This window comes from Amphiura filiformis, chromosome 19 (assembly GCF_039555335.1).
Source record: "Amphiura filiformis chromosome 19, Afil_fr2py, whole genome shotgun sequence".
In the NCBI taxonomy this organism is placed as follows: Eukaryota; Metazoa; Echinodermata; class Ophiuroidea; order Amphilepidida; family Amphiuridae; genus Amphiura; species Amphiura filiformis.
Genome location: NC_092646.1, coordinates 59,770,785 through 59,783,435, shown reverse-complemented (window position 1 = coordinate 59,783,435; position 12,651 = coordinate 59,770,785). Strand labels below are relative to the sequence as shown.

The window sequence follows — 12,651 nt, the reverse complement described above, 5'->3', positions numbered from 1 at the left end:
GAGTGAATATTTTCACAGCCACGTGGGGGTTGATCTGCAGAGCTGTATCTGTGTGAATAAGACACATGCTGTCTTCCCCAACAGTAGGTAAACACAGTGTTTGAAATAATCGGAAATGGCTGGGCTTGTAGGTCTAAAATTCTACGGGCTGCTGTCAATTTTTAAGAGTCCAAGACAAAACACATACATGTATCTAGCACCTAGGCCTACTGTTTTCTGTCAAAAGAAGCTGAGACAAGCCTTAAGCTACCCCATACAATCAGAACTCAGTTCTGGTTTGTACAATTAATTTTAGGTTGAAATTGGAGTTGACATATTAATAAGTGGCTATCCCATTTCAAATCCATACACCCTGTATGGTAGACATGACCTTCACAGTGAGTGTGAATTTCAAACAAGTATCCTCAATTGGTGACTCTATTTTGAAATCTTCACTCAGTGTGGGATATTAAAGGGGTGTATGGTTGTCAACTGGAATGGCCTAATTTGATGATGAAGGAATGAAACTGCCTCTACTTATAGCGTGTTTCTATTGAGTCCCCTGCATTTTACCGGTAAAACTGTTCGCCGTCAAATAGCGGCGAAAGACGGATAACTGTCAGTTTCCATCGCACGTTGTTTACCGGTAAACACTTGACGAACAGCATCGATTGACACGCCTCGAAAGTTTGCCGGTGAAAGGTCGTGCACTGGGGTCAATTCCAGGGTCAATCGCCAAGCATTGTGGATTTTAGTATGGTAGTATTTACTTAATTGTTTGGCTAAAAATGAGGTACCAAACTCGAGAAAAGAAGACTGAAGAATATCTTTTTTTATTAGCGTTGGGAATTGGGAATCCCCCAGAACTAATTCTGTGATCCCCCCTCAGTTCTTTGATATCGACCATGAGTATTCAGTATTGTTGCGCGCAAAAAAATAGGTCTTAGAATTTAATCTTTCACATTTTAATTTCAGATAATATTCTTTTTAATGAATAGTAATTTAACATTTACAACATAATATTAAAATCATGAAATCTTTCTAATCTTCTGAAGCACACCGCCGCGGATCCGAGTTGATTTCTATTTATTTCGCATGCACAGCTGGATTCATCCGCTGTTGTTGTTGTTTTATTTCCGGGTTTATTTTATGGCTTTTACTAGGGTCATAAATGATAACTCATGTTAAATATTTACCATCAATTATGTATAATGCATTATGAATATTTTTCTGCCATTTTCTTTATTAGCAAGTGAGTCAAATATTGTATGATTAGGCCTATGAATTTTTGGAATGGTATTATAAAAACGCTAGCTCATTGATGATGCAGACATGCAGAGGTCAATTTCGCGACTTAACTTTCCTCCCTGTATGCGCATTCAATCGGAACGGAGTGAGTTTCTATTAGGCGTTTACGGTAAGCGTCCCGCTATTTTCCTTCCTCAAGAAGGAAAACGTTACCGGTAAAAACTCGCCCCTGTTTACCGGTAAATAGCGGGGAAGGTCAGTTTCTATTGAGCAGAAACAATCCCTTTACCGTCTTTTTACCGGTAAACGGTCCCAATAGAAACACGCTATTAGTGTGTAGGTCATGGTTAATTGCATCAACTTTATTTAACTGATGGAAATAATTTTATTTTTTACACAACAGTCCTGTCCACACGGAGGGCTATTTGCTCGAGCACCGCGTTGCTCGAGCACAGACTCAGTGAAATCTGCCGTCTGAACGCTTGCGAGGATTCCAGTCCTCGAGTTTTTCCCCAAATTTATCCCTAGAAAAGTTTAGGGATTTCACAAGTTCCCGAGTGGTGCTCGAGCTCTACTGCCGTGTGAACGCTACATTTTGTGATTCTCGAGCCCTGAGCTTGACCTGTGCATGGTGGTGGAGTTCCATTGCACTACGGTACATTAAATATTGCAATTATCGCTCATTTTGCCTCTTCTTTCTCAACAACTCGCATCTCCCAATCAACGGTATCAATGCCAAATCTAGAACATCATCATCATCATTTTTCATCATGAATTTAACTTAAAATGTAAGTACAAAACAAGAGCAAAATGCTATTCGCAGATCGTAACATCGCAATCGTAGTAATTGGTGCCTTTTGATTTGGTGGTATGGTATATTTACGTTCTGCCAAGTTTTAATATTAAATAACTTTATTTAGGCCTATACACGGGTAAAACATGTTCACTTTCGCACGATACTGCAGAGGTCATATTCAGCTTTCGGTTGTAATTCTCGAACTGACGTCATCAGGCATTACGAAACTCGAGGATTACAGGCCACGACTCCGTCGTGTGGACACGCACTCGGGGATTGACTTAGGGATCGCAATCCTCGAGCACGCCGATCCTCAAGGATCCTATGCCCGTCTGAACACGGCTAATTTGCGCTGTGATCACTGAATGGGTCTTTTAAGCTACCCCATACAATGAGTACTCTCAGTTCTGATTTGTACAATTAATTTTAGGTTGAAATTTGAATTGACATATTAATAAGTGGCTATTCCAATTGAAATCCATACACCCTGTATGGAAGACATGACCTTAAATATTCTTTCACAGGGAGTGGGAATTTCAAACGATTTTCCTTAATTGGTAGCTCTATTTGAAATCTTCACTCAGTGTGGGATATTAAGGGGTGTATGGTTGTCAACTGGAATAGCCTAATTTGATAATGAATTAAATGGAAGAATGAAACTGCCTCCACTTTGTGTGTAGGTCATGGTTAATTGAATACCTGAGTGGAAGAAGGGCCCAACTCCAATTTTTTACAAAAATGAGTTAGACCCAGCATTTTATTGCCAGCAGACTGATCTTCCTTGTGTGTGAAAGATGGGCCAAAATCCACTCTCTAAATAGTCTTTCACGTACACTTACTCATGGTTTTTATGGAAGAAAGGCCCAACTCCATGGAGTTGGGCCCTTCTTCCACAAATATAGGGTTAAAGAGGAATTTTGTTCATCCATGAAATCTGCTTTTCACTACAATAAATTTTCTTGCTAACATATTACATGAGTTCTACTTGTGCAATTAATGGTGATTACGTAATTTCTGTAGCTATTTATAACACAGAACTGGCACTTGCAGTATATTAGTGGAAGAAGGGCCCAACTCCAACTTGTATTAAGACATGTACCGCTGCCATGGAAACATCAAATATAATTACGAATGTATGTACTATTGTATGTTCATGTATTAAAGGTCCCCTGAAGATGAAAACGTTCTGTCTATAAAACTTTTCCAAATATTAAGTTTTTTCTTAATATCTCAAAAACAGTTTTGATGGAGTTGGGCCCTTCTTCCACTCAGGTATTCAATTGCATCAACTTTATTTAACTGATGGAAATAATTTATTTGTTTACACTTGCGCTGTGATCACTGAATGGGTCTTTTAAGCTACCCCATACAATGAGTAGGCCTACTCTCAGTTCTGCTTTGTACAATTAATTTTAGGTTGAAATTTGAATTGACATATTAATAAGTGGCTATTCCAGTTGAAATCCATACACCCTGTATGGAAGACATGACCTTAATCTTCCATAGGGAGTGTGAATTTCAAACCAGTTTCATCGATTTGAAATCTTCACTCAATGTGGGATATTATATCTTTTCTTAGGGGGTGTATGGTTGTCAACTGGAATGGCCTAATTTGATAATCAAAGAATGAAACTGCCTCCACTTTGTGTGTAGGTCATGGTTAATTGCATCAATTCTAACTGATGGAAATAATGCATGCAATCTATGCGCATCCCTATTCAGGACACAGTTATATAATAACCCCAATATGCTTGTACTTATATATGAGGGTCATTCAAAAAGTTCTACCTCCATCATCACATCTCTATTAATGTGCCAGCCAATTGAAATTGGTTAAAGCGAATACAGATTTGGTACATTGGAAACGCTTAAAAACTGAAGCCAAAAGTGTAGTAACTTGTAAGCATCATATTAGGCCTATAGCTTTGATAATGTCCATAAAAATGATTTCAAGATCATTTTTTGAAGTCCTCAATCATGTCCATTAACATCATATTAGGCCTATAGCTTTGGATAATGTCCAATGGACATTATCTTAAAAATGATTTCAAGATCATTTTTTGAAGTCCTCAATCACATCCCTGAGCCAGTTTCCATTCATAAAATGTTTCCTGAATCTGCATCACATCCCCATACCCTCTTTACCCCCATGTACCGACCCCCACACCCCACACACACACAAAGTGAACACCAATTGTTTCATAATTTAAGAAGATCCACAGACACAACTATGAAACCTTCGGATACTGAGGTCAATGTCAAGGCATTATTAAACCCAGCTACAGTACTCAGCTAGACTGTCTTTAATTCCTTCCTGCCCCTTTACTAGTCTGTTTAGAGCCTTGTGTTTAGTCCAGTCTGATCCTGTAAACTGTCAGGGTTGCTAGTATCACAGTGTCTTGCCTGCCCAATTGGGATGGGCTAGGGCTGCCTTTTCTCTGTTAGCTGTTGGGGGGACCGGGGAGGGGGCTTGGAAGATGTTAGCGTAAGTTTACGCCGGGTGTCACTCGAACATGACTTAAATGTGGTGCATTGCTATACTTGTATAGTGTTATGTTCTTCATTCTTGTATACTTTGTTATAAATAATACCCTTCCCAGAATCCTTTGCAACATGATTCATCACCTCATTACATAAAATGACACTCCTATTACTTTGTACATATTTCCTTTGTTTAACTTGAGAATAGACTGGCTAAACATGGGCCGATGGTCAAGAAATGAAAATATTCTGCAATATCTGGATATATGTGTGGGGATATGTGTTCTATTCATTGAGTTACATTTCGTCACTATCAATCCATGTTGCAGTTGATAGCAAATCAGTACAGAAAATTGAAATTGGAGAAATACATTGTGGGAAGTGTAGCATAATGTCTGGCCTGATATCCCCGATAATGCGATATAACACAGTCGTCGTCGTCGATCTACTCATATCTGAGTATTCGTGACCTTTCTGATGAAGTTTCTCCACTCATGTCGATCTTGTGCTTTGGTGTAACAGCTGTAAATTGACATTTTGGTTTTAAACGAAACAATTCCATCTGTCCACCTGAGTCTCTGTCTTCCTCTGCTTCTCTTCCCCTCAACTTTTCCGAACATTATCACTTTCTCTAGATTGACTCCTTCTCGCCTGGCAACATGTCCAAAATACTGTAACTTCTGTTTCCTCACTGAGTTGATGAGTGAGACTTTCTCTCCTATTTCATGCCGAACACTCTCATTTGATATAACACAGTAGAGACCATTATTTTCATGAGGAACAACTCTGCATTCTCCACATAAGGAAAAGCAGCAAATGAAGTTATTACATGTTATGCAATATGCTATCATATTTCTGAATTGATGTATCATATTATATATGGCAGCTTGTGACATATTATTACATGCAATCAACCAAGAACAGATAAGCTATAAATAATAATATCATATCATATTAGGGTGATTGATATGTTGTGAAAATTTTATTAATAATATAATTTTCAAGGTTTTTGCATGAATGTGCAATTTTTCTTGTTTACTCTGTGCTCATTCAGCATTTAAATCAAATTTGTTTTCTGTATCGCACATGCATTTAAATTTTAGTGCATGTTATTATATTTATTCAGAAAATCTTTGAAAAATATTTCATTCATAAATGATATTTGAGAAACATACTAAAAACAAATTAATTAACATTCAACCTTTCCGGCTGCTATAAAAGCACTATTATTTATATCATTTAAATATTATTTTATAAAAATACCAAAATTCATATTTAACAGAAATATTATACTACTGTATAAGTGGTAATTTTCGCGAGGGTTTTATTTTCGTGAATTTCGCGATTAGAGCTCCAACCGCGAAAATAACACCTCGCGAATGTATGCAATAATGTATTACAAGTATAGGGAAGGACTGGGCAATCGCGAAAATAACATTCGCGAAAATGTGTCTCTCACTCCAAATTTTGAAAATAGCTGTACGCGAAAATTACCACTTATACAGTACTCAGTACTAAAACTCGGATATGGTGGTCTGTGATAGGAAAATAGGCCTTTTGCTTTATTGGGCTTTTCCAGATGAAATCCATATACCCCCGAAGGAAGATATTACCTTAATCTGTCACATTTTCACACTCCCTGTGTGAGAAATTAAGGTGTTATCTTTCATAGGGATGTATGGATTTCAACAGGAACAGCCCATTATGTAGACTGGCCCCCAGTCTCGGTTCGGTTCCATCTCTGGATAATGTAACAATAAATAATTACGTAATGCCTTATGAAAAAATGCCAACTCCCCCCCTTATTTTCTTCAATGCCAAAAACCCATTCCTCTTCATCCACAAATCGGCGCCACTAATTACACCCACCACAGTCAACCATGCAGCAATATAGAAATATACTCAGTATTATAAGTGAACGCGAAAGTCCATTGAGCGCTGATTCCGAGACTGGTCCAATCTGTTAGAGATCTCACTTCCAAATATTCGTTCAACGAAGCACGGTGATTCCGATGTCAATTACGAAAGCCCGCCCCAGTTTCAATTCAAATATGGTAGCACAAAGCTATGCCGCGGGATGTGACGCAAGATCGGATGGGACACTTGTCAACAACTGAGAGGTATTGAGCTCAAGTGGCACGCGTCTGATAGACCCATGGTACACGCAATAATAAAAGGCAACCACTCGACTCGGACTTAGGCCTATTGTCCATATTAAGTGTACATTATCGCGTGCGGTTTGCAAATGTTTGCACATTATTTAGCTAGGGAAGCCTTTTCAAATATCCCGCGCTGCCAAGCTGCGTTGATTGGTCGGATACAATATCGTTGTTTAGTCGCTACACAAACGTTAATGTAGTGAAAACATGGACGTGGTATATAGAAAGATTATGACTCCAAATCCGTAAAAGTGAACTTCCAGCAGTTTGGGGGAGCTGGAAGTCAAATTGCCTACAGACTGGGAGGGTCCGTGTATTGGGTTGATTTTTAATGCTATGTAATCTACATTACCAGTCGTTCTCCACGGACCCGAGGGAGGGTCTACCCATTATGATGCTAGATAAGATAATTATCTATGGCTACAAATTTACAATCCCAATAAAACATATAATTACAATTGCGATTTCAGCAGTTCTTTGAAGGCAGTGTGATGTTTCCTCAAACTTAACTTTTGAAGAATGTAGGTTCCCATTAAATAACATATGAGCAAAATTTGAAACTCCAAGTCTTAGAATATCCCTTTAAAAGTCAGAAATGTAAGCTCAATGGGTTACATTTGAACAGAAACAAAAAAAGCATGTCTCATGAGGGGTCAGAAGTAAGATTGGCAGTGAATGTGGTGAAATTCAAACGATGGAGCACATCATCACCCCTCCCATCTACAAGTCCACACATGGTGTAGACTTAAAGAGCTTGATAAAGACACCATCAGCTGACTGTGCAGGGATTTACCTGTCTAGCCACAATGTACTAGATGGACCTTACACCCAAGAAGAAGAAACAACCAACTTTGTTACAGTGGCAGCCGGGCTTGATAGTTTTTTATTATATTTTTTTTTTGGGGGGTGGGGAGCAAAAAGTCTTTGATGGAATCTGAAAAGGTTCCTAAAATTACAAATTCTTTACTCCAAAAGTGAATTGCTGCAAGTCACTTCAGAATTATCCGTAGTACCACAAGCAGGGGTGTGTATTTCATGTTTGTTAATTGTTTTTTGTTTTATAAAGGTATAATGTTGCAAAAGTTGGGCTGTTCTTTGTTACATTAAAAAAAAGTTGCTTAAATGATGTTTGCATTTCCATTTTTCTTTAGGGGAATGTTGTTTGCTTGTTTCATGTATCATGTTTTCCTCATAATATGACTACCCCCCAAACACACACACACACTTGCATCTGAATTGCATTGTTAGGACAAAATAGTGTTGTGGTAAAGACAAAAAAATCTAAAGAACCATTCAAGCAATCTGCCCTTTCTCAACTGAAAGGTTGGTGACTGTGAAAAGAGCAGTTCAGGTGAACTACCCCTTGTCCACTGAGAGTTTTGCAGCTCTGAGAAAAGATCCGTTTTTTGTAAGCACCGTTTTCCTATCTTTTGAAAATTTGGTGGGTGTGAAAAGAGCTGAAGTGAATTTAGAATTCGAGAAATCCTCTGTTATATTTATACACTGATGTATCTCATTCCTCTGTTATGTGTATCCATTCTAGGTTCCAGAGAAGAAGATCCATTGTACAGAATGCAAGCAGCCAATCACAAGTGCAACCAACTTGGGTTGGGGATCGCAGCCGTTCTGCTCTCCAAAATGTCTCACAAACTTTCAAAATCGTCAGACAGTGTTTGCAGTACTGCAATGGCCTTATCAGTCAGGCTTCACGAGGAAACATACCAAAGAGATGCAGACGGGCAACGGAAAGAATTCTGTTCACAGGGGTGTGTGACGGAATATACCAAACGACTTAAGACATGTGCACATTGCGCTAAGGAAGTGAAGGTATGTTTGTTGTACAGTCCAACATATTTAAATTACCCAGCTCAGTATCATCATTCTGTTCTGAAATGTGGTGGGGGCACATATTTTTGTAAAAATTGAGTTCAGCATGTGTGTGCTGCATATCATGCTTGCGCATTAGAGGGGGTGTCTGAGGGGGAATGTGCTCTCTGAGAAGTTGGATTTTTTCACAATGAAGCCCCAATTTAAGTCATTTAGTGCACAAATTACAACCCAATTTTTGGTTTTAGTATAAATGTGAGGGGATGTCTGAGAAGATGTCCAAAAATGTTTGCCAAAAGATCACTTGCTCCCCAACTTTACCGATATTCACTTGAACTTGGGAATACTAATGCACATCATAAATGCCTCTGTGGAGTCTAGCCCAGTCCAGTTGAGTTTATTAGTTTATAAAGTGTGTTTGTCACACCCAGACAAGTATGAACTAACAGGTTTGACTGTGCCTCCTGATATAACCGCCGTCTATTGTTTGAAATAGATTTCGTAAATCTTTTATTTTCTTCTTTGACTGTCTTAAAACAGGCTGCAGATTCAAAAGTAGCTTTAGTTGGATCTCGGAACAAGTTCAAGGAATTCTGCAACGAAGGCAGCATGAATGAGTAAAAATTGAAGCGCCCTCTTTAAAATGTGTTGTAAATCTATTCTTGTTAACTTGTTTTTGCACAGGCTGCTGATTTGATAGTAGCACCAGTTGGAGCTCAGAACAAGTTCAAGGAATTCTGCAACCAAGGCTGTGTGGATGCATATGAGGTGAAACGACAGGCTCATAATAACTCCAGCAAAGGCAACACCCATCCATGCGCTGTGTGTAAGACTAATGCCAAGGTTAGTGTTTAACTCTCACCATGCGGGAATTTACGGATGTCGACTGCAGACGATAAGTTCTAAATTTTCTTTTAAAATTGTATATGTATGACCATATTTGGAATCAGCATAGAAATGCATTAAAATGAGTACAAACAAGCCTAGTATTGGTTCAGTGATTCTTGAGATAGCTGTTAATATTTTGAGAAAATATCTCAAAATTTAATGTTGAAGCCTATGGCTAGCATGCATAGCATTAAGATAACATGTTAGAATTTAAACACCGGGTGTTTTTGGAGACCAAAATGGTGTTCCTGCACCATCTATCGATAAAGTTCAAATCAAACAATGTTTATTGTCCTTAACTTCAATGTTATAAAGATTTATGTAGCGAACTATCAGCATAGCAAACAAGTATGCAATGCACTTTGAATACAATTTTACCTGGAGCATGCCGAAATATTCGGGAGGAGGTACCTTATCAACTACTTTATTTTAGTGTCTTTAACAGGCATGAGAATTTTCAGTTTTTAAACTGAAGGGTTTTTTTGTAGTCAAAATTTCCGCAACTTTATGTAAATCCAGCCTGTTTTTGGTACTTTTTGCACAATTTCACAAGCATTTTCAGTTTTTTTGTGTAGGAAAGTGTAGTCTCATACCTGCTTTAAAATATGGCTTTTGTAAAGTGTTCCAAATGTATTAAGAATACACCAATACATATGGTAATATACTCATATGTACATGTATCAGCATGTTCATTAATAAAGTACATTCATCATAGCTTACACTCAATTATTTTGATCAACTAATAATCTGTTTGTTTTTTTCTTGTTCAATTTTGCCAATTAGGTCAAACATGAGATCAACTTTCAGAACGTCATCCATCGTCTGTGCAGCAATGATTGCTTTAATAAATTCCGGACCAAACACTCGCTGGCTCTCAACTTCTGCGAACAATGCGGCGTGATCTGCTACAATGAGAACCTGGTACCAAATGTGTTCCTTGATGGTAAAATGAAACGATTTTGTAGCCAGCGTTGTCTGGGTGAATACAAGGTATGCCATCATTGACTTCTAGGTGGGGGTGAGGGGTAGGGTATGCAGTATGATCGGCTACAGTGAGATCTAGTACCAAATGTGTTCCTTGATGATAAAATAAAATGATTTTGTAGCCAGCGTTGTCTGGGTGAATACAAGGTATGCCATCATTGACTTCTGAGTGGGAGTAAGGTGTGGGGTATGCGGCGTGATCTGCTACAATGAGAACCTGGTGCCAAATGTGTTCATTGATGGTAAAATAAAATGATTTTGTAACTTAGGTGAATACTAGGTACACACTAACACTGGTCATTCTGCAACAAAAATGACCTCCAATAGTTATGATTATTATTCCTTCGGTTTTTGCTTGAGGCCTCTTTATTTTTCTCATACACTTGTAAAAAACAAACTCCTCCGATTTCACACATACATTTACCTCTGGTCTGTATACCAACATCATCATAACTTGCTTCATCTGAACAATCTACTACACTCTGTCAAAGATGTTCAAATCTGTTTAAAAATAAATCTGTTTCATCTGTGTTATTGATCATTTCTCATACATTTTATATGTACTATTTCCGTGATTCTAATTGTTTTATATTGTATTTTGAAGGTAATTCTTTTATTGTTTTAGCGCATTGGGACTTATATGATCAGCTCGTAATAGGCAAGAATTATTCGGTTTTTGTTACTGCGAGAGTCAATCAAATCCCAATTTATGCCCGCATAAAATCACAAAAGTGCATACCAGTCACGCAATACGCAAAGCACGGTTCGCGTAGGTGCTGCACCAAGCCGAGTATATAATTTATTTTGCTGTTATAAAAAGGTTGTTTTTCATTCATTAATTTATTCATTATTGTGTAACTTGATTTCTTTGATTCTTGTTAACAGGTTAAGAATAGACGTCAAGTGCCATGTTTCAACTGCAAGAAGAGTAACACCAATCATAACATGATAGAGGAGGCCGGAGCTACTGGAGCCATCCGACTATTCTGTACCATGCAATGTCTACAGACTGCTAGGTCTAAACCACCGGCACCAGCACAGGCAGCAGTAACAAGGTATAGTAACCCTAACCCTAACCCTAGGTATAGTAAACCTAACCCTAACCCTAGGAGGCTGGCTCTACCGGAGGCATCCGATTATTCTATACCATGCAGTGTCTAAAGACTGCTAGGTCTAAACCAGCAGCTTCAGCACAGGCAGCAGTGACAAGGTATAGTAACCCTAGGTAGAGTAAACCCTAACCCTAGGAGGCCGGACCTACTGGAGGCATCTGACTATTCTATACCATGCAGTGTCTAAAGACTGCTAGATCTAAACCACCAGCACAGGCAGCAGTAACAAGGTATAGTAACCCTAACCCAAGGTATAGTAAACTACCCTAACCCTAGGAGGCTGGCTCTACCGGAGGCATCCGACTATTCTATACCATGCAGTGTCTGCAGACTGCTAGGTCTAAACCACCGGCACCAGCACAGGCAGCAGTGACAAGGTATAGTAACCCTAACCCTAGGTATAGTAAACTACCCTAACCCTAGGAGGCTGGCTCTACCGGAGGCATCCGACTATTCTATACCATGCAGTGTCTGCAGACTGCTAGGTCTAAACCACCAGCACAGGCAGCAGTGACAAGGTATAGTAACCCTAACCCAAGGTATAGTAAACTACCCTAACCCTAGGAGGCTGGCTCTACCGGAGGCATCCGACTATTCTATACCATGCAGTGTCTACAGACTTCTAGGTCTAAACCACCAGCACAGGCAGCAGTAACAAGGTATAGCAACCCTAGATATAGTAACCCTAACCCTAACCCTAGGTAAACTACCCTAACCCTAGGAGGCTGGCTCTACCAGAGGCATCCGATTACACTGTACCATGCAGTGTCTACAGACTGCTAGGTTTAAACCACCAGCACCAGCACAGGCAGCAGTAACAAGGTATAGCAACCCTAGATATAGTAACCCTAACCCTAATCCTAGGTAAACTACCCTAACCCTAGGAGGCTGGCTCTACCGGAGGCATCCGATTATACTGTACCATGCAGTGTCTGCAGACTGCTAGGTCTAAACCACCGGCACCAGCACAAGCAGCAGTGACAAGGTATAGTAACCCAAACCCTAACCCTAGGTAGAGGAAACCCTAACCTTAGGAGGGCGGACCTACTGGAGGCATCAGATTTTACTGTACCATGCAGTGTCTAGAGACTGCTAGATCTAAACCACCAGCACAGACGACAGTAACAAGGCATAGTAACCCTAACTAGAGTAAACCTAAACCTAACCCTAGGTCTAG

The 12,651-nt window shown here is 39.2% G+C and overlaps 1 protein-coding gene across 1 annotated transcript in view; it reads left to right on the top strand.

The window, feature by feature from the left end:
• The window catches only part of LOC140140710 (uncharacterized), a 92,226-nt gene that overhangs the window by 50,162 nt on the left and 29,413 nt on the right, over positions 1-12,651 (top strand). Inside the window, 5 exon segments of the mRNA XM_072162467.1 lie at positions 8,207-8,333; positions 8,336-8,490; positions 9,175-9,333; positions 10,162-10,368; positions 11,248-11,417. Of these exon segments, the coding sequence (XP_072018568.1) occupies positions 8,207-8,333; positions 8,336-8,490; positions 9,175-9,333; positions 10,162-10,368; positions 11,248-11,417 (818 nt within the window).